Source organism: Ruditapes philippinarum, unplaced genomic scaffold (genome assembly GCF_026571515.1).
Source record: "Ruditapes philippinarum isolate M1 unplaced genomic scaffold, ASM2657151v2 ctg2052_1_1_1_1, whole genome shotgun sequence".
NCBI lineage: Eukaryota > Metazoa > Mollusca > Bivalvia > Venerida > Veneridae > Ruditapes > Ruditapes philippinarum.
The window spans coordinates 49,413-72,842 of record NW_026864311.1 but is presented as its reverse complement, the minus strand read 5'-3'; the positions used below and the strand labels follow the sequence as shown (position 1 = coordinate 72,842).

At 30.2% G+C, this 23,430-nt stretch overlaps 1 protein-coding gene and 1 long non-coding RNA gene across 4 annotated transcripts in view; one reads left to right on the top strand and one right to left on the bottom strand.

The window, feature by feature from the left end:
- The first annotated feature begins 1,056 nt into the window (after nucleotides 1-1,056).
- Nucleotides 1,057-2,677, top strand: LOC132725154 (uncharacterized). The gene is made up of 3 exons (XR_009625015.1): nucleotides 1,057-1,299; nucleotides 1,530-1,707; nucleotides 1,864-2,677. It is a non-coding gene; the product is annotated as an uncharacterized LOC132725154 (long non-coding RNA).
- Nucleotides 2,678-6,133: 3,456 nt separating this feature from the next.
- Nucleotides 6,134-23,430, bottom strand: part of LOC132725156 (uncharacterized) — a 65,420-nt gene continuing 48,123 nt past the window's right edge. The window contains exons 1-12 of one of the 3 annotated variants that reach the window (XM_060710242.1): nucleotides 17,343-17,595; nucleotides 14,326-14,351; nucleotides 14,069-14,143; nucleotides 13,607-13,768; nucleotides 12,855-13,046; nucleotides 12,317-12,469; nucleotides 10,871-11,077; nucleotides 10,425-10,538; nucleotides 9,837-10,029; nucleotides 9,475-9,582; nucleotides 8,846-8,941; nucleotides 6,134-8,394 (exon numbers count right to left, since the gene is read on the bottom strand). In XM_060710242.1, the coding sequence (XP_060566225.1) occupies nucleotides 8,128-8,394; nucleotides 8,846-8,941; nucleotides 9,475-9,582; nucleotides 9,837-10,029; nucleotides 10,425-10,538; nucleotides 10,871-11,077; nucleotides 12,317-12,469; nucleotides 12,855-13,046; nucleotides 13,607-13,768; nucleotides 14,069-14,143; nucleotides 14,326-14,351; nucleotides 17,343-17,381 (1,632 nt within the window). In that variant the 5' untranslated portion in view covers nucleotides 17,382-17,595 and the 3' untranslated portion in view covers nucleotides 6,134-8,127. Of the gene's footprint in view, nucleotides 8,395-8,845; nucleotides 8,942-9,474; nucleotides 9,583-9,836; nucleotides 10,030-10,424; nucleotides 10,539-10,870; nucleotides 11,078-12,316; nucleotides 12,470-12,854; nucleotides 13,047-13,606; nucleotides 13,769-14,068; nucleotides 14,144-14,325; nucleotides 14,352-15,848; nucleotides 15,919-17,342; nucleotides 17,596-23,430 lie in introns of those variants that run through there. The other 2 variants (XM_060710243.1, XM_060710244.1) reach the window with 2 other exon arrangements.

Below are 23,430 nucleotides of genomic sequence, written 5' to 3'. Positions count from 1 at the left end.
TTTCTGTTCAACAAGGGAGCCCGATCTCCAATCTGCATGTTGAGCAGTGTGATAATCTACAAATCCCTTGTTCCTTTATATGAGCAAGAATAGTGGCTACGTATATCAGTTCAGAAAGCTATAATAACTCATGAAAAGAGACAGGTACCAGTAGATCTATTAAGAAAATAATGTTGTGATCCCTAATCTACAAACATTACGCAATCATTGTATTTACCTATTTTTGTTCCGGTTTTTCGTGGAAATATTCTTTCCGTCGTGGGTTCTGGTGGGCATAAAACATGCGATGTGTACAAACATTACACAATCATTATATTTACCTATTTTTGTTCCGGTTTTTTTATGAAGTTTTCGTAGAGATATTCTTTCCGTTGTGGGTTCTTTTGTGCACAAATCATGCGATGTTTATGAAGAAAATGTCGCTGAATGTACTAAAAAAAACATTGGTTTCATCGAACGATGCTGAACATTTAAACAAACCCTAATTGAAAAGAGTCATTGAGATTAGACCAAGAATAAAGGAATTGCTCGTAAAAAATCCTGTCGAGCTTCATATGTGCTGAAGAGATCCATAGGTGATATAGAAAACCATTAACAAAACTACGCATCACTTTCATATGGTCATTTGATAGCAAATCTAAAGGAACAATTAAAGTTCCATACGTTTAGCTGGAAGTTTATTAGTATGTGTCTTTGGTAATTAAATATTATTACATCAATAGGCCACATATCTGGTGCTAGTAATAGAAATATAAAAAAAAACATAAAAAAATAAATGTATATAAATATTTTGACACAGAGTGAATAATACTGGTATGATTAATAATTTCCCTCTTAGAAAACGTAACTAGGACAAGATTTAACATTTTACAATGAAATGGACCATATCTTTGTAAACAAATTTAATCGTATAATTTTTTTCTATGAATTATTTAAACATCACTTCAAGTGTATTAAATAGATTTTCACTCACCGGCACAAGTATTTTATTATTGATTGTCATGCAGTGGATGGAAAGTAAACTTCTTCATAGGCCTTTCTCAAATTATATGCATACTTAACATTCCATCACCAGAGAGAGGCTAACAGGGCATGAATGTAAACAAGTAATGTCTGACCTGAAAAGCCCAAGTGTGTTAAACTTACCGGGGAAAAAATATTTTTTATTGTTGTGTTCCACTCTGTTATTCCAATTCTAGATATGATTAAACAGTTAATTTTCATAAAATATGTAAGGACGTGAGTTAAATAAAGGAAGGGATTGTGAAAATAAGATGGGATGAATGAGAACATTGCGAGGTAAAGTAAAATTCCATTGTTCTTTTCTTTTTAAACTAAGCTACTTTAGATGTATTACTACTTACATTAATTAATCTGATTTCTCATTGTTTTAAATGTTTCATTTAATTATTAACATAATAAAATGTTTTGTTAATAAATTTCATTTAAATATCACACTTATGATTAATCTAAATCAATACCGTTTTTATACTAAAAAGCAATAACAGTTATTTTGTATACCATTTCAGATCAATATATGACAAGACAATATTGCTCGTTTTGAAGCATTTCACACAATAAGATTAACGATCATGGACAGCAATTCTTATATGTCTGAAGAGAATAGATGTACCCTCTAGGTTCAACTGGAGTAGGAATGAACAGACCAGTAAGATGAACACTAAAGAAGATTTTGCCACATGAAAGGTAGATCACAAGACTTAATTTTCATTTTTGCTCATAAATAAAGTTCAGCTACAGTAAAAAAAAACATTATAAGTGCAATTAAAATATAAATTGATATATTCTAGAAATGTCATAATTCTTGTTACCACTTCATAATAAAATGTATATTTTTTTCAGGAATTCCATTGGTAACAGTAATGAACACAAATTGACAACTGGTATTTGTATCGCCTTTGATTGTAATATCTCTTCATGGCAGTTGCTGAATAGATGAAAAAGAAACTATCAAACAGTTTAAAGAAGAATTACAGAAAACTAAGGAAGAAAATAAACAGTGATATTGAACTTTAGATACAAACAACTTTTTAAATGATAACAGTTGCATATCTTGTTTATGCAGGATTTTCAACATATATATATTCATTACAGTTTTCAATGTTTAAAACATCAGCAAAAAACATTAAGAGCTTTTATTATGAAGCAAGCAAAACAAACAACTTGACTGATATAAAGAGATAGATATTGCAAGCTGACAAAATGTATTTTTAGCATATTTTAAAAGACCATTTGTTTAGTCTTTTGTGTCTTAATTCAATAAAATAATTAAAAAGAAATCATCGCATTACTTTGTTTTTAACATTACTTTGTTTTTAACATTGTGCTTTGTTACATACATGTATATGGTACGGGCTGAAGGGAATATGTCAACATGGTAAAAGCATTTAATATTTTGTCCTTTTATTGCATTATATACTGTTGAGTGAATATTTCTCGGAATGTTAAAAGAAGTGCTGAAGCTAGATGCTGTTTTTCCTAATACCCTCCGACTGCAAGGTCCTGCACATGTTTTCTGCAAATGTTCAGTCCCCTAAGTAAATGGAATGTCTGGGGATGGTTAGTCCAGGCAACATCTTCTGGAAGTGCTGTGTACCCAAATGATTTGTTATATATCACCTAGCACAGGGTTCAACAATATGACCACATTATCAAGTCGGACCAACTGGACAAGTGCAATAATCTAATGATACCTCAGCTTCGTCTTAAGATTTGACTGATATTTGCAATTAAATAATTGTAATTTGTTATATACTTTTAGTATTTAATACTGTAATTAATTCAAACAGTTGATAATATAAAAGTTTTACATCAATTACTAAGCATGAAATGTATTTTTTCCATTAGTGTAAACAACAAGATGTGTTGAGATACTGAAAATCCATTGAAATGTATAAGACGGGGGTGTGGTGTCATGTCTAAACAAAATTGTTATTTTGATTTGGTAAGGCTGTCTGTAAAAATAACTAGTTAGTAGACAGTCATGAAGAATTTTTGATTTTCAAATACAAAGTGAATAAAACTTATTGTTTTGTTTTTCATTTCAATGGCTAAATTTAGGGGAAGTATGGTACAAAATTCAGCATCCAATTGTTTACATCTATTATCAGTTAATTGCTTTATACATTCTTGACCAACATGTGTTTAGGTAAGCAATCAAATACTGATAACACAGATAATGTCTGTGTAAGTTGCAAATTTATACTTGACACCGAATATTAGAAATTACTTGGAATAATCATAAACATTAATTCACTTTTTAGGTGTTGAATATATGTATATCCTTCACTGTATATAGCCTAAAATAAACCTTGTTGTTGATTAATTTATCTCCAGAAGAGATTATTGTAATGTTTAATATAACTCTCAACAAGTATGTAGTACTATTAGTACTATATTAAGATCTCTAAATCTTTCGGCCATATATTCGTGATATGTTCACATAGAGCAGATACTGGAGCTTGCCCTGTTAGCCTCGTTCTGGGAAATCTATGAATATGTATGAGGTAATATTAAGAAGGGTCTATTAAAACTACCATCAAAAGAAACATTTTGCCCTCATGTCAATTAAACAATGCAATATCAAATATTTTTTGTATGAAGAATCCTTTATTTTGAACCAAATCTCAATTAAAGTTTCAATGAATAAGGGTTTGTTAGAATGTCAAGCATCGTTTGGTGGTAAGATTTTGTGAAAACTCCGTATTTTGAGTCCGTTCAGCGACATTTTCTTCATATGCATTGCATGTTTTGGGCACACCTGAACCCATGACGGAAAGAATATCTCGTTAAAGACTACATAAAAAACCGGAACAAAATGGGTAAATATAGAGGAAAGTCAGGAGGGTAGAATCACATTTCGATTTTCTTAAAAAAATCTTTGAATTTTATATAAATATTTTAAAAGTTGAGATTGGCTTATTTTCTGCTTTACATATCGAGTTATACCTCACATCTGGATGAGCGAAAATTCGCATATTTTTTACCGATGCTCAAATTTGAGATCCATATGGGGTCCATCCCCGTGACAATGTAACTACCATTAACTTTAATAAATATATAATGACAATTTAAAGGTGATTTAAATAAGGACGGTATATATTTCCTAACAGGAGTAATTGTTTTTCTACAAAAAATGACCATACCCAAAGGAATGGAAGTTGCCAGTAGTTTTCCCATGATTTTATATGCAACTGATCCCCTTTAGAATTCCATTTTATTTAGATTTTGTTTTATCGTTTAGGGCACTCGCAATGTTTTACTTTGGGGTCATATGCCGCTTTTCATGGAATGATACTAACGTGTCACATTGAAGGTTCAATGATAAGCGCCATATGAGCACATCTGCCGATGTTTCAAAATTGAAAATTTTACCGTTGAATTCTGCTTGGATAGACGGTAGCATGCAATTACCACTACCGTCCATTTAATGGTTCAATCAAACTGAGTCTGCAACATTTTTAGTATTGCCGTGTTGAGTGTTGAATTTTCTTTAGGGATTCTGTTTTTTATCATTATTTTAGATTTGTTAAGTTTTAATCGATTATTAAGAAAGATAAATAAGAACTTTCTATTTCACTTTATTACGGTACCTGACTAGACTCACTGCTTTTGAGCTTACGTTTTACATTAAAAAAGAGTGACTTTTAATCGATAATCGAGATTATAATATTCGAAGTTCGTAAGATATTTATGTATTATCTTGCATATACATATGTAAATGTTTGTTTTTTGTAATATTATAATGTTTGTTATTGAACACTTGAATTAAACAACAGTTAACGCTTTTCGAATAGAGTAAACAGGCAACAATCTTTTTCTTCTCTTAATTTGGCGTACCTACAGATGTAAAGACTCATTACAAATTACAGTGAAATTCAGAGTGGCATAGTCATATCACAGTTATTCAGAATATCTAACTATTAACAAATGTTAAAATAGCATATTATAGCTCTTATAGATCTATAGGCTTTGACATATATCTGAGACAAGTATAATCGGTGGCCCTCTACCCCTAGCAATTCCATCTAAAATAGAACATTGTTATACCTGTGATCATTTCAGGTTTTGTGAGGACATTATCGTTCTCAAAGTCCAGCCATTTAGAATCCCCACGTTATCATATTTCAGGAAGTTTAGAGGGACCTGGTACCACAGCTGGACAGTAACAATATTTGCCATATCTTTAAAAGGTGTCACTGTTAAATCATAAAACTATTTATGTGCGTATATGCAAAAGCATCAGCTGTCATAAAAATAGTTACATAATAGTTAAGGCAGTAAAACGAAAAATAAGCAGGAAGACCGACTCGTTATTAATAGCATCGAAACATTAAATATTTATATGACTTTTTTCCACATGAAAGGTTTACTATAGAATAAGAGTTATGAAAATACAATGTTTGTCACAAATGTGTCGGCCTTGTTTCAAATCGCGAGAATTTCATTGCTTAGTGTACATTATATGTTCCGGTTTCTGACCAGTCAGATAGCCTAGATCTGAGCTTGAGCTGTAAAAAGTCTTTTTCACCTTAGACACCTATCCAGCTGGCTTACGGAGCGTCTGGGTTCTACTTGGTACCCGTTCGTGGCTGACATAATGCACAGAGGGGCACCTAAGGTATTTTGGAAAGTTGTCATATGACCCAATACTGTGTTGGTGTGATGTAAAATCCAACAAAACATTTCAGACACTTGACCCCAAATAATCAAGAATATCGACAATGCAAATACTTACATAACAGAAAAATTGTTTAGAATAAGAAAATTCCTACAATAGCACTAAATTACGAAAACGCGATATATTGTCGAACTAGCAAATAGCTTTGTTTATCACAGGCCACGAAGTTGGGAGAGAATAAGAAGAATTATCGTACCCCATTCTTATTAACCGTCATTGCTTTCAGTTAAGTTATCTGGCTTTGACAAGTACAGTTAAATGGTTCATGCTGTATGTTGAACATTATTCAACTGTAAATACTTTGTATTCAAGTTAATAAAGTGTGTCGAATCTTCAGTCCTTGACAAATTACAATGATTATTGCATATTTACTTCTTCTTAATTAAACTAATAAACATATAATGAAAATATAATAGACGGAATGGATTGAGATTCTAATATATATTTATTCATAATTAATGTGAATTTAATCATTACAGTTTATTATTAAATACATAGGGAGTTTTACAAGATATTTCACACTGAAACTTGGATGGAAACAAGATAGGTAAATCAAGGCGAGGCACAGGAAAGATTGAAAGTGTGTTAGAATGATATAAATTTAATATATATTGGTCTGCATTTGATTTAAGTTGAATAGTTTATAATTGCTCCGCGCCCAAAGGCCATGTGCCCGATTTTTTATCAATTAATCCCTTCGAATTACAGCTATAAATAAATTCGGATTCAAGAACTCCTTCCGATTTCTATTATGTAGAGTCATATATTGGTTTCCCCTTCGGTGATTCGCAGAATGTCCTATTAATGAATGAGAACGGGAACAAATTGTACATGAATTCGAAAGCTATAAATAGCTAGATGAAACTCCGAAAATCTTTTTATAGAAGTAGTTTTAGTCTTAACGAAATGGTCATTCGTTCTTTCCGGTATATAGCTCCATTCTGTTTTACGACACTGATTGTCGTCTGATATTTTTACTGTGAATATTTAAGTCGACCCTTATTTCTCAAAATTTGTCTGTAAGAAGTTGATTCTATTTTGATTGAAGGCAATCGGTTTTATGGTGGTTTTGATTTGCCGAATACTGTGACATTTTAACAACAGCAACTTTCGCCTGCAGTTTGAACGTGAGGAGTTATATATTTTAAGAATTTAAACACAGAGGGTTTTGAAGCAAATCAACAAAATAGTATATTGATCTCCTGATAAATCAATTAACATTAGCTCTTTTTATATCGCCAATGTCAAGCAGCTTTTATATCTTTGACTCGTTCAAACATGATGTAAGTGAATTTCCTCATACCAGTCTAAAATTCAGGTAACAGTCTTACATTATATTGATAAATAATGTATCACCATATAACGTGTATAAAAAAATCCTGAATTTGGTCTTTTTGAAATTCATCCCAATTTGTTTTTTATATTCCAGTGCGTGTTCTACTTTTAGTGTTTATCTGGGACTTTAAATCTTAAATCCCGGGTATTAAAAGAAACCATTTTTTTTATTTGACATGAAAAAATACATGTTCTATTACTAAATTAGTCCTTTTTGTTACTATTTGTATTTTTGTTACAATTATAATGAATGAAAAACAGACTTTGTTCATTTTGACTATTGTTTTGTATGTTCCAAAGAAATTACATTTAATATTCTAATCTCTAGCAATCTACCAAAGTTCACGATGTACAATGTTTTTTGTCCTCCGATTTATCTATGATATACAATCCGGGAAAATCAAATTAACCGCTTAACACTATAAGAATATCTATTCATCAGATGTCTACTAGTTCAACGTCATTTGCTGAATTTCTTGCTTGGACGCCCTTTGATGCTTTGCATCAGCATCAATGCGTTTCTTGTTATATCATGATAAACAATTTGCCGCGAAACATGCAAAGGACATTTTGAGAAGTAAAATCCGTGTAAGTTTTTGTTTTGGCTTATTTACATATGGATTTTAATACTTCTTACTATGATAAGATGTACATATTTGTAGAAAATGAGTAGGATTATAGGTGAAAAAGAAAGAAAAAATGATTTGATATTTCATGCAATAGGGACACTGTTGCACTATTGTCATGTCACATTACATTTACAAGTCTTGTAAGTCTTGTTTGTATTCAATGGAATTACATTCCTTACCAGGTGGGCTTAGTAAAAGCATTTTTTTTTGAAAATTTGATATCTGGCCCCTCTCTAATGGACAGTGTATACGATAAGTATAATGATGCAAAAATAGATGCAAAATATTCGGAATAATGTACAATAGTACTTAATCTGAATAGAACGTGACCAGTGCGTTGGTAAGGTATCTGTAATGAGCGCATTTTTTTTTGCGCGGAGATTCTCAATTGCTGCATTGCAGCAACATTTGTACTTGTACGAGTTGACGAGTTGAAGTGTCTTCATTTGTATGCACATGTATTTACTTTCCTTGTGCAACCCCCTTACATAGGAGAGGTCCATCTTTGTGAAGAAGAAGAACTGGCCATACTTGATAATCTATAGTTAACCCTGATTTAGTATATGGCTTGTATTTGTTTGTATCGAATGTAGAGTTAATGGTAACAGCATAATCAAGGTACACAGGTGGTGTCTGAAGATGCATTAGCCAACACAACTCGATACACTTTAATGTGTAAATCTCCAGATGTTCTTTGCTCACCCATTGTTTATATTTTGTTGCAATGAACTGCAATAGAACCAGAAAAAATTTAACTTATCAAAACTCATCTTTAGGTAAATAATCTTATTTAGGAATGATAACTGACACATTATGAGATCATAATAATAGACAATTAAAGTCAAAAGATTCATGTATATAATTATCTTAAGGTAATCAATCAGGTGTTAAAAGAATAATTTTAATTAATGTTTCGCTAATACATGGCTTAAAAATAACTTGATTCATATAACATTTTATTAAGAAATATTTCATATATTAATATAGATCTAATATTGTTTTTTATTTCATTCAGATTTAAATATTTAAATAAAATTAATATGCATATCGTTTCAGTTATTTCACAATGTACAATATCATACATAACATGTTCATATTCAAAATATGCGCATGATTTTGACCTTCAGTGCTCACTGTTGAAGTTAATATCATTTTTTAGAACTTGAATATGTACGCTTACCATTTTGACATCAGCTACAGAAAGTTCTGCACACATTTTTCTAAGCTCAGCTAAAGATCTTGATTGAACCTTTGAAAGGATGATTTCGTCTTTCGGCTTTCATAAAAATATTCATATTTGCATTAATATGTTTATAAGATTAAATAAAGAATATTAAATCTAATACCTATTCGTTTTAAAATCTTGATTTGTTTAATAAAGGAACGCAGAGTTATCAAATTAATCAGTTGCACCTCTACTATATGACCGATTTGGATGGGAGAAATTTTTTAGCCTTCAGATAGCTATCTGATAATATTTAATACAAAAGAAAAGTACTTAAGCACAAACATTTTATAATTACCAAACAAATACACTATTAGGTAAAGCAGACAATATTGATATAACAATGTACTGAAATTGGATTATTTTAACAAAAGACTTCACTCACTTACTACACATTACATGTTACCATGTTATGTATCAGTTATCAAAGGCATTTATATTTCTTTTCCAAAGTTATATACAATCATACGTAAAAGATTAGCAATATGGTAACTAAATAAATGTTTCATTATATGAAAAAAAATGAAAATTCAACGCCCTCCTCAGCCTTTTGTTACAATATGACTTAATATACATCGACCTACCTGTTTCACTTTTGTATTAAGAGATAAACATTCGGTCGGATTCCGCAGCATGTTAGCTAACCAACTTTGTTGATTACAAGAAATTGTTCCACACATTTTATACGACTCCTTGAAGTAAAACGCAAAAATAATTTAGTTAATTGTTTCATTTCTATATAAATTGATTTATTTGAGGGAAAAGGAATTTGGATGTTTGGTTATTATGCCACAGATTTGTAAATAATATTCTGTTATCATCGTTCGGTCCTAAGAAGTCTTCTAAAGATAATTGATTAAATGGTAGGTTTGAGATAGAACAGTATATTCTATATACAAAGTATACTTTATAATTTAGCAATTTAAACCTATTTTAATCTACTTACAACAAGAATGTTTAACAGAAAAGCAATACATTCTTTTTCATCAGTTATTTTCAGGTCTTCAAAAGCATCTGTCCATTCATTATCATAAAGTTCAGAAAATTGTTCAGCTAGTTTTGTGGCTCGATTTGGATCACTAAGATCAGCTATATTCGGGTTGTTGTCTGTGAGGTTTGCTCCAGCTACTTTCGATAACCTGAAAAGGATATGTTGCCTCCTACTTTTAAAACAGAATCAGTGATCTGCAAAATTCATAACCTCTGTTCCCCTTTCCAACTTCCATTTAATTTAGCTCCGCACATTGTTTTCACGTTTAGGACACAAACACTCTTTTACTGGGAGACAATAGCAATTACCACTACCGTCCAGGAACAGACTCAATCCAACCGAGGCTACAACAATTTTCAATTTTTCCGTTTTAGGCGTTCTTTAAGGATTGTGTTTTTTCTCTATTTATTAAAAAACCCGTTTAATCATTAATAACATAAAAAGTACAATGATCTCAGACTTAATTTTAAAATTCATTTAGCAATATAAATATGGCGAATATGTATCGATTTCATTATATGAACAGAATTTGTAAACATGTACCTATTTAACAGCTCATCCTTTTCTGTCTGCAGTTTGTTTATGTCGCAATTTAATCTTTTATTATCTTCTTGAAGTTCAACAAACAGTTCAGTGGTAACGAATTTCTTCTGAAAGCTAAATTTTAAAGGTATGATTTACTTAGTTACTCTTATTGATTAAAAAGATTTCCTAAAGAGGATATCGTATTGCAAACTACAGACTATTTTGTATTAAAATATGATTACATCATTGACGAAATGGTTACGCACCCGTAAACATTTTCCATTTAATATAAATCTGCCAATAGTATGACGACCAAGCTTTGTATTAGTAACAAAAAAAAATCAATTACATTTTTAAATTAATTAAAATTCAGTTTTCAGCATAAATCAACTATCTTTACAAGAGCCCTCTAAGACATTCTTTGACATTAATTTGATAAAATATAAAGCTTTATTTTCACTAACTTTTGAAAAGTATCGGCTAAACATTGTTTTATACAGCAGATTCTAGACAACATTTGTTGAAACATCGGCGACACTTGGCAATTGGACTCCTCAGTGGCAAACTGTTTCGGCATTAAAGAATGCAATGGTCCAGTGGTAAGTAATGCCATAACGTCTTGTAAAAGTGGCTCCACAATTCTTATGAGTTGATGTCTATCTGTTTTCCATCTAGTATTAGGTATTAAACTGAATGTTATTGTAACCTCAAATAATACATACACAAAATCTAAAGACTATGTTAAACACTTGCATATCTGTACTCGTCTTTAGAGTTTAAATTATCTCTTTAAAAAATAACGTTTTTAAGCAATAAGTTATTATCCTTATTTCTCAAAATGGTTAATGCATTATTAGGGGTCAAACATTTTTGTATATACACTTGATGCTTATGTTTATAAATTTGTGAAAATATATATTGTGTGTTTATTTATACATTAGCATATTATCAAACTAAGATATATCTTTATCATTTATTTGAACTTTTATATCTATTATGATTATATAGAAATCTATTTCCTGGAATTAATAACTTGAATGGATGTGTTAATTCTACCAACTTTCACGGATCACTGGTATCAAAGAAGTTATACAATTTCAAAAGATGAAAATAAAACATACTATAATGAACATTGCCATGTATCAGTATTATGTTTTTAATAAAAAAAAGAGCAGTTCTTGTCAATATTTTCATAAAAGATTTTTGTGCTTGAAATTTATTATCAAAATAATCTTTAATAGATTCGATAAATGACCTACATTCTATATCTATATGCTGTTGTATCATATGTGTATTGTGCGAAGTCTTTTGTACAATTAACGTTGAAACTTTAATCCAAGAAACAGTTAATATCATGTCATAAAGTAATAAATGGTGTCTTTTTGACATTATAATTTTTCTGCTTAATTTCTGAAAACCCCTTGCAAAAAATACTGCCTTGCTCCGCTGCAGACGGTATATCTTCAAATGTTTCATTAAGTCCTTTATCATAATAGATGATCATTTTTATTGTTCTTCTTTACTTTTCCATAGCTTTCAAACGCTTCCACAATAAACATTCAGAGTAATTTTTAGAAATGACATTTGTTATTTCCATAATGACAATCGGTATATTCCGCTACTGAATTCTTACACCGGTAATGATATATAATACATATTGGGTATTTCAACAGATTCTTCTTTTTTAGAAAAAGACCCATGAATGTACTCTGAAAATCTATTTTAGGAAACAAACGGTTAATATACTATGATATATCATTGATTTTCACCTGTTAGTAACCTATTAATCAATTGGAAAAAAAGCATTTCAAAACTATTTATAGATCTCATCAAAGATAATTATTGAACACGTTTAATAAATTTGATGTCAAATTACAATGAATGTCATACCCAAAATATATCTCACCCACCTCTTAAATGTTTCTACGATTTCCACAGTTTCTCGTCTAGAATTGCCATACCCGCTTTCTGAAGTTTTACTTTCAGATTCTTCGTTAATAACATTGTATAAATTTTTAAAGATGGACCTTTGATATTTAATTTCTTCTCGCATGGCCAGTTGCCTGCAAAATGAAATAAAATTATTAAAGTTTTAATTTAAGGTTATTGTCATACTAGTAGCTTATTTATGTATGTGTTTTGTGCTAAAAGAAATTGCAAAAAATATGACATTTAAAGAAGTCGACTCGAATTTCATAATATAATTCGGATTAGTATCATCATCACAATCTACAATACTCGAATTTGTCAAATTCTCTACGTCATTTGTTAGTTCTATAACTTCCTTGCAAATGTTAAATTGCTCTTCTTCATACATTGAAAATGTAAACTTGAAGAAGTGAATACATGACTGACTTTCCAGGAAACGCATACATTTTAAAACTTCTGTTTTGCATTCATAACTATTCATATCTATTTCGAAGCAATTTTAAATAAATAAACTTTTACCGTTTTAATTTTGATTTGTTATTCTTCATTGACATTTCGATACTGCTCAACATCTCTGTAACCGTCAATACCTCTGTTTGCTCCGCCATTCGTACTGTATCTGTTTTATCCGAAACATTATCCCAAATTGATTTTATCCTTTCTTTGAGATCGCTTATTTCATCCATGATATTTGGATGTGTATCATCTTTTCTGCATTGATGACAACATGTCAGATAACAATACATTTAAAACATATATAAATCTTTTGATATAAAAAGCAATACATATTGGAACAGATTTCTTCTAAAATTGAACTTGATTTGAAAAGGGATAGAAGTCTTTTTAAAATCAACATTTGTGGAGTTAGATCTTTTTTTAGAAAGTATTTTAACATAAAGAAAGTAAATGATATAAATCATTTCAAAATACGCTTATTAATAAAATACTTTTAAATAATTTAAATACAACCAAGGTACATCAGTAGTTTCGGAAATTGGACATGCTCGAAAAATAATTACACACTTAATAGAAATGGAAATAATTTTTTTTAAAAACAAGTGTTGTTATTTTAGAGATGAAGTTGAAATCTGTATATTTAATGATTTTATTTTTGTTATTTAACCGGCGTCAGCAGAAGAAAGTAATGTTTTAAACAATCGAATAATGCAAGATTTATTGCTAACACTTCAATAACGTTTGTATGGTACAAGTTCCTTGGTCATTATATGATAGGAATTAAACATATCAATACATTAAGTTTGATCACATACGTCATTGAACTGGAAATTACTCCTTTCCCACCAGTCACATGCTTATAATTATCTTTAGTGTCGCCATCTAACATGACGTTATGATTCATCTTAACTTTGACTCGTACTGTGACTTTTGAGTGGTCAAAGAACGTGCCATGTTTACAAAATGAGGACGTGTTCCTGCAAATAATCAATAGGCTGTTGTAGTTATAAAGAAATATTGAACCAAAGGTAGTCTCAATTAATTGCTTTTAAATTGTTATAAAATTGTTATAAATTCAAACATTATGAAGTGCACTTTGATAAAAAAAACTTTCAATCAAAACAAGGGACATCAAAGAGCAGTATTCAAGCTAAACAAAACGAATATTAACAACCATTCATTCATTTTATGAATAATGCCTGAGCCAATTAATAAAAGTAAATTAGACATGAACTTGAACAAGTTATACCTTAATCTTTACTGATTATTTAACAAACCTTATCGGGTACGCATGATTTGTCATTTGCGGGATCCCAAAGGCTCTTTCGCCTACTTTCGGAAACTGGTTGCGACTGAAAGATACAATATTGGCTGTCACGTTTCATACATTGCATAAATATGTTGTAAACTTATGTATGCAACATCAATAATTAAGAAAGACAATACTTCTGTTTTTTTTAAGGAATCAACTTTGATATAACAAAATTTTCAAACGTTAAACGAAGACAGCCTATTTACTATGAATAATACTTACTGAATGCATTTAAGCGATGTATCTGTCTGAAAATACAAGTGATTTTATAAATGACATGTAGAAATGTATAGTTTCAAAACCTATTGTATATTTTTCTTAAATCTAGGAAATTAATCTAAACAATAACAAAAGATGGTAGGTCGCCAAATTTTGATATATGTTCAAATAAAAAAAAACAACGTTTTTTTGAACACTATTATAAGTAGCGGCTACATCATATATTTGGATAATATATATTTAACAATAAATTTTTGATAGCAGAGAGTAAATACTTTCCAGCTCAACTTTTAACGAATGTGAAGATAAGAATCTAAGACATTGTGTGTTGTTGTAAATAATAAAATTACCCCAAATGTTTGTCATTTTCAACAAATTTGGCTAGTATTGCAAGTTTGGTTTATTAACATTGAACAAGGTTTGAAAGTCCCTGCGTTTGGTTAAGTTGGTTGTTGCGACGGGAAGTCAAATTGGGTTCTGTTGTAAATGATATTCTGTACTCGATTTTTTGTATATATAAACGCAAATATATTTGTTCCAATTTTCAAACATAGACAGATACTTTTATACAAAACTGGAATGTTTTGTTGCTTTACAAACATATGAAATTAGACTTAAAAGAAAAGATCATTTTAGGCCTTTGCCCTAAGTTTTAATTTTTAAGTTTGCCCTTCCCTTCCCCGAAACTCATATCCCCGTCCCCTGTGCCCCTTAATTTTGTGAGGTTATAGATCAATCAACTATTTGTTTCCATAAATTTCCTTGTCGGTTACTATTATTTCTTTTTAAGTATCAATTAAGTAATTAGCATGCCCGTCTTCTGCCTTTGCCCTGTCCTGTCTTGTTTGGGTCCCCCTTGACTCCTTGTTTCTTGGGATCCTGTTTACCGTATTTTACAAACACTTAACACAAAGTTTTGCATATGCGCTTGCAAATTACGGATTGAAAGTGAGAGATGTGGTAGACAAAGAATAGACCGCGTTTATAGACTCATTGAAATTTGTTCAGCTAGAGCCATAAAAGATGAATATCATTTTATTCTATTATGTAAGAAATACAATGTTGTACGGAAAAGATATGTAGACAGTTATTTTATGAGAGGCCGAGGCCTGACATGCACACACTACTTCAACTACCGTTAACACAAAATAGCCAAACTGTAAATAATTGAACATGTTTCATGAATTGCACTAAAAGGAGACTTCATCTGTTATACGTTAGTAAAGCTACAAACGTTAAGATTAATTGGAAATGTATGAATTATTATTAATTTTATCTTATGAATGGAACTTCTTCGTTATAAACATAAGACCAAACTAGAGCACTCTTTAATATATCCTCTACTATATAATATATGCCGCGCATCTTTATTTTGTTTCTCTCTTCATTACTATACATGTAACAGCTGCTTACATTGTGTTTTAAAAATGTATTGTAATCATTTTTTTGGATGAGGAGCTATGCTCAGGTCCGAGCAAAGAAATAAATAATCTGGTCTGGTATGTTTAAACTTTATTATTACATACCGGTTTGTCTTTTCCGCTGCGAGATATTTGTGGTGAAGCTTTTCTTATACCTAAAATACAAAAGCTTCATATGTCCCTATGTTCCGCTTAAGGTTGAATTTACAAAATGAAAAATATAATAATTGATTCTATAAATTGATATCATAATATAACTTTATTTGCTTTCGCTCAAACGTAAATAAATAATATATTGTTTTGTCAGCAAAAGCTAAAAGAATAATTACAAACACGTGCGTAGCATTTGTCATTAACATAACATTTATTCTATAACATTATGTGTAAAAAAGACTGACGCCTTTTACATTTTAATGCGCAAGTCCAACGCTAATTCCATATCTTGAATAAAATCAGAATTAAATGTCTGTTGACGCTGATTTCTTTATTAAACTGCTGTCTCCTTTAAAATGTTTAAAAGTCTTAATTGAAGAAGTGTGCACTTCGTCTTTTAATCCCATTGTAACGAATTGAATTGCTGGTCAATGTAATTTCTCATTACATCAAATGACTGTGAAACAAGATCGTCTCTGTTATCCGAATTTTACCAAATGTTGAAACTTGGCTGTCTGTCTTTAATTCTTCGTTATCAGCCATTGATATAGAATTATAAAACGTGATTGACAATGCAATGCAATTTTGGAACCACAAATGATAAACATTAGCGATCCGCTTACCTTAATATCAACAAGGGACATTAGCTTCGTGCATAAAAAAACAACAATGTTGAACAATAACTGAAATAATTTTGCGTTTATCTCAATATATTACAGTCTAAGCAGTGTTTTTAAATATTTGAAATAATGCTAATCTATTAGTCTTAAATTTGTATCAGAATCATTTGTCACGGAGATTTTTTGCCTCGCACGAGGATCGAACTCGGAGCCCCTGTACTACAAATCTGATGCTAATCCTGTTTAGCATAGCGGGAGGATTAAAACAGATTTTTCCGTTTATCAACACATTAAAAATAAATGAGATGTAAAGAAATTTACCATAGAAAAAATAAAAATGCACATTTAATTTAAATTAACATTGCAGATAATTAAACTATGCCGCTAAATAAACTAAACGATTCTTATCATTTTGATCCAGTTAAATCTATATGTTATTAATTAAATACAATGTATGTTTAAATTAGACAAGGAAGTCAATTAAATCTTATCTCAATTTTTTTCATTTTAAAAACACTGTTTTGTTTTATGTCTTTTAAAAACATTCTCTCAATTTTTAAGATTAATGGAAAGTAATATGAGAATACTTAACATTCCACAATTTTATTATAAGTATTTCGTTTAATTCCACGTCTTTGTTTTGTTTAAATTCATTTTTTGTTGTTAAAATTTGCAAGTCAATATCCATATACCACATTATATTTATACTTATCCCTTGTCAAATTAATCAGTATAAATATAAATATGAAATATTCATTTCATAATGAGTAATGGATATAGTTATGATACAAAGTTATTGAGAAAGTAAGGTTTAGGTCGACTTTACCTGAATGGACTCTAGCTCCCTTTGATTCTGAACTCCCATTCATCCTTATTAAAGTATTAAACACGTTTCCCCTTAACACAATAATACATTTATCTAGACTTTATTTTTAAACCATAGTAAACACAACGCAGTAAGATATGAAATTGTATTCCTGGTATGTTGACAATTTGTAGTCATGAACAATAGAATAGTCTGTCCTGTGTTAATTGAACCAGGAAGGACAAAACCGAAAACAGATGTATTCAATATGCATTACGACCGTCGTTGATAAAACATTGCCGGTTTAATATTTATTTGATAAAATGTACTGCTAATTCATGTTTTAAAAATATACAACTTCACCAGGTCGGTTTGATATCTTTAGATTAAGCTGATAATAGTTTTCTATTATAATTAATCTAGTACTTGTTACGTTATGGGTTTAAGAACGACATGAATGCAATTGCTGATTTTTTTCTAAATTAATATAAATATATATATAAGAAAGCTGTTAACATGACAGTGTCCAGTAAATCAACATCTAGGGAACTCTATTATAAAGGAGCTGTACATAGTATCATGTTACAGTTCCACTCATCATGCAACAGTAATATTATTGACCACGTTTATGTGAAGCTGCTTCTAAAATAATGAAAACATGGGCCATCTTTAACATTTCTAGCATTTTTATGCCCCAACACAAACCAGAACCTGTTGAGGCTGCACGGATGTGCATACTGGACTAACATTATACTGGCCACAATGAAAGGAAAAATAAAGAACGTTTTATTTTTTTAAACCACCCTATTTTTATTTGACCAAAACTGACAGACTTTTGTTTCAACCAGTTTATTTTCAGATATGATTTTCTTTGGCTTTATTTGTTTAATCCCAGTAGGACTTTGTTTCTTTCTTATTACTTTTACAATTGAATTTAGTTTATGAATTATTATATAAAACAATTTTCCAGCTTCTGAAAACAATTTTTAATCTCGTTGATATTCTATTTGACTTATACAGAAATTTAATTGTTAATACTTTTGAAGATAGATGACAATGTCAGACAACTGTTGTACATTTTAATTTGTGTCAAAATGTGATAAATTTTAATAACGTAAAGTTCCTGTTGACCTTTGAAACATTGTGATCTATTCATCTAATACCTTAACCACATTAATGAAATCATTCTCGTTTCTGATATTATAACTATTTAGGTGTGTCCATCCTTTAGGTTAATTATATTAGTTCTAATGATTTACACGTTTCTTGCATGCATATCTGGTATTATTAGAGTTATTTGCGCGGTCTTCTTTACTGGTCACAAGTATTTGGAAAGGTTTTCACTTAGATTATCCCCGTACATTATAAGTAAGAAATAAGAAATAAGTATACCTCAAAAGCCGAAATTGTTGCGGAATTGACAGATTATTTCGATGAGAACTTAAAACTGTTAAACCAGATTCGAAGTGAGTTGTAGAGACTGCCAAAAAGTTAGAAAAGATTCTTCTGTTTCATTGAAAGGTTCACCCAACAGAAGTTAATGGAAGATTTGCTTGATAATATAGATAAAGCTTTTACTGTGAGAAATGCTGCAAAGGCAGAAGCTTACAGACTGATGAAGCACTGCAACAAACTTATTCGGATGGCAATCAGCTCTCCGTCTGATTGGTCTATCATACGAATCATTACTGGACGTTGCCAGTGATTCGGCATATAACAAACGTTTCGTTGGACTGAAGATATAGCCAAAGCTCGAATTAATGTTGCATTTTTTTCCTCTACTTTTTTTACCAATACTAGTTTTCAGTCTAATGTTTGAAACCTTAGTTGAGGAATAGCCGCAATATACTCTTTAACAGTGGAACACTTGTCGAAGCTACAATCTGCACCGCTATTGACAAGTGGAACACACACATTGCCTCGGGATGTACTCAAACACCGATTTCTTAAGACAACAGCTGGGAACATCTTTCGTAGCCAGGCGGTAAACCCAGTGAATCACAATAATTTGTTGATGATATGTATTAACTTTTGTATTGTACGGAGTTAAATATCTCTCAAATAGCTGAATACCACGAAATTAACTGTGAATACGAAGGAAATTCAGGGCAGATTTCCGAACTTCGGAAGAAAGCGTATTAAAAAGGCGTTGACAGTTTAAAACCATTGAACCACATTATATAAATCCTTTCATTCTTTGATTGAAAGAAGGGTAGGTACTTTGGTTTAGTGACAGTTAAATACGTATCAATATTATTGAAAAGGGTAGTTTGAAATAAAAATACAAAGTTTGGGACTGGACAATTTTATTTCTGCGTACATTATAGTACTGCATTACACATACAATGGATAAAGGGAGAAGAAAATAGAGTGACTGGCTTGTATAGTAGAATGAAAGAAAATGATGATAATAGTGTAAGAAAACCATCTTTTTGCAGTTTATTGACACTTTCTGTGCCTCATACAGTTAACCGATGTGCAAATAATAACATCATTAAACTTTCACGCTTTGAGTTTATATTTTACCCCTTCGTCTGAAGTAGTTAATGCCTATTCTGTTGACTGGAGCGGTTCAAAAAACTGGTTTGTTGCCTCCTGTTGATTTTATACCCAAGCCTTTTAACCATATAGCAGCTTACAATGCAACTTGTACATAAGTACCTTTTTCACCAAATGATATTTGGTTTTATTTGAATTTTAAACATTTTTTTTCAAATTGCCCCCCCCCCTTTCAATGATGCAAGTTGCTTAATATTGTCAAGGGAGACTATCAAATTCTCCAATAAGGTTATCGGTACAGTAACATATATATTGCAGTTCATTAGAAAATTTGTAGTCTCGCGTAAAAAGATATATTTGAAACATTCATTTAAATGTCTTTTAAAATTTTACTCAATTTCCCCCTGATCTATTGTTATTTCTTTTACATTTATGGTGATTTCGTTGTACCATTACTTTCAAATATAAAGCATGTGCTGATGTTTACAGTTTACAAGTACACGTTTGTTATAAGTCAAAGACATGTGTAATTTATTAACTTTTCTCAGAAATGAAAATTGCTGTGTTATCTAGTAAAGAAGAATCGAAGACTCTAAGGTGTGAGGAGACTTGTGCCATAGTTTAATGAATGACTATATCATAATCGTTTAAAGATTCCACCTCACACGTGTCTTAAATTAAACGATTTTTCCCGAAATTTCAAAATTTCCTTTTGTTAATCAAAGATTCTGGTAAAAACAAATTTCAGGAATATATTGAAATTTATTATTACATTAAGGCAACTGTAGTATAATTTGTCATTTCCACAACGTTTTCAACTTTTTTGACAATCGGCTACAATAAAAAATGCTTAAAATGTTTGGTATAAATTATATGTATCTCGGTGTCAAAAGAGAGATAAAGAGAGATAACTTAACGAGAGTAACGTAAATTTTTGCTTCTTTTAATATGGTTTTGTTTGTTTGTTTTTTGGATTTTTACGGCACGTCAACACATAACTGACCATATCATGCCGAATGCTATAATAGGCTTCAAATGTTAAGTAAAACTTTGTTAATGACAATAAAAATGAGCCAATTATATCCTAGAATACAAGTTTATCTCTTTCAAATAATCAATGATGTTTTTTGATGGAATTGTAATATGGTTTTAACACAATGGTGATAAATAATAAGAAGTAGTAAAGAACATGTAAAAATAAAAGGTAATGCCTACGTAAAAAATATGATTTGAAAAGCTTTGTAATTTAAGAATATAATGTTTCACTATGAACAAATGAATACATAACACATATTGAACCACTAAAATATTCAATGTAAAATGTACTGCATACAGATAAACAAGCAATAAACAAAATGAATAATACAAAACACTACAAGAAAATTCTAAAAATACTACAGTAACGTCAAAAACTTGCAAAATTATATTATATGTAAAATATCTTTTATCGCCATACATACACATTTCTATTTTATTCATTTATGTGAATAATACGTTGAATTGTCATTGAACATTTGCATATGTTCTCGAATTGTAAACATCCATAAATATTTCATCAGATATATGGAATAATTAAAGAAAATTGGTCAAATATGAAAGGTAATGGCATACCATTAGTAATTATATTTATAATATTTACTACCACATATGACACCAAAACACGAATGAGTTATATATATAATGAATGTTATTGTAAGTTTGATATATAAAATAACATATTTTATATAGCAGATAATAAAATGTTCTAGAACAAGATATTTTCATCAAATAAAGGTTCATTCTACATAACGTATAACTATATCGATATTTTTTTTCCAGGAAATATATATTAACAGCATTATCCAAATGATACATTTCTATTGTTTCTATCAAAATTTGAAACACTTATGGAAAACGTGCCCATTGTAGACCAATCCACTTTAAATTCATTGTCATAGGATGTTACACAGTAGTACATACACATTAAAAATTACGTTGCAGGTTCGTTGGCTTGCGTTTATGTACTTTTAGCTAAAGAAACAAGCAAATATATTAATCAAGGTTTGATGTATAAAAATAACAAATAAAGTTAACACTATGTCTTTTATACTCATTAAACTCAGTTAAACAGTTACTCGTCTGAACTTCTAGCACATTTATCACAAAGAATGCTATTTGCATCGACAAAATTATTATCACTATACACGTTTGTCCAAAATAAGACGTTTTTCTTTCCTACCTAATACTCGAATCACTTAACTGTTATATCTATTTTCCTTCTGCAACCCCTTTACATAACAAAGGTCCACCTTTGTGCAACAAAAGAGAGGGAAAAACTATGAAATCAATTTGTTCCCCGAATTTAGTGTACGGTTTGTATTTGTTGGTATCAAACGTTGAGCCTGCCACAAAAGTGACATCAAGGTAAACAGGTGGCGACTGAAGATGCATAAACCAGCAGAGCTCGATGCAAGACATTGTAAACTGTCTGAGCTTGCTCTTTTTAACCCAGTTCACATTCTTAGCAGCAATATACTGTAAATCAAATAGTTTGTGATGAAAATAATTAAACAACCACTCCAACATGTATTTCTTTTCTCGTTTATTGAAACTACTACTATTTTACTATCGTAAAACTGTGTAAAAATAGTGATAGAAGACATGTTTGTGCCCGGAACAGCAAAATGGAACATAATTATGACAAGTTGTTATCTATACAGTTATTAAATTTCCTGTTGGATAACATGCCGAAATAAAAATTACGATATATTTTTGTAAGCCGAAACAGAGTAGTATCAGTTTCCAGTGCTTGAATATCAATGCTTAAATATGTTCATTCAAAAAAGATTACAAGATTTGTGATAACTTATGATAAATTAAAGATGACTTTACTCACTGAATTGGCAGTAGAATTGTAAAAATTATATTTTAATAAGCAATTATTTATCAATTAAACATTTGTTCAATTTATCTGATAATAGGCTTTATCAATATGATTTCTACAGAGTAAGAAAAACTGAGATGAAATAACATAACCCCCTATATCTTTTTTATCATTTATTTTTTACTGAAAGGTAGCTTTTTATCAGAAGCTGTGCGAGACGTCTTTAGACATGATTAGCTTTATAATACAATGTGATACATAAAATGGTGTCTTTATAACACAGTGTGATACATAAAATGGTGTCTTTATAACACAGTGTCTTTAGACATGATTAGCTTTATAACACAATGTGATACATAAAATGGTGTCTTTATAACACAGTGTCTTTAGACATGATTAGCTTTATAACACAATGTGATACATAAAATGGTGTCTTTATAACACAATGTGATACATAAAATGGTGTCTTTATAACACAGTGTCTTTAGACAAGATTAGCTTTATAATTCAATGTGATACATAAAATGGTGTCTTTATAACACAATGTGATACATAAAATGGTGTCTTTATAAACACAATGTGATACATAAAATGGTGTCTTTATAACACAATGTTGATACATAAAATGGTGTCTTTATAACACAATGTGATACATAAAATGGTGTCTTTATAACACAATGTGATACATAAAATGGTGTCTTTATAAAACAATGTGATACATAAAATGGTGTCTTTATAACACAATGT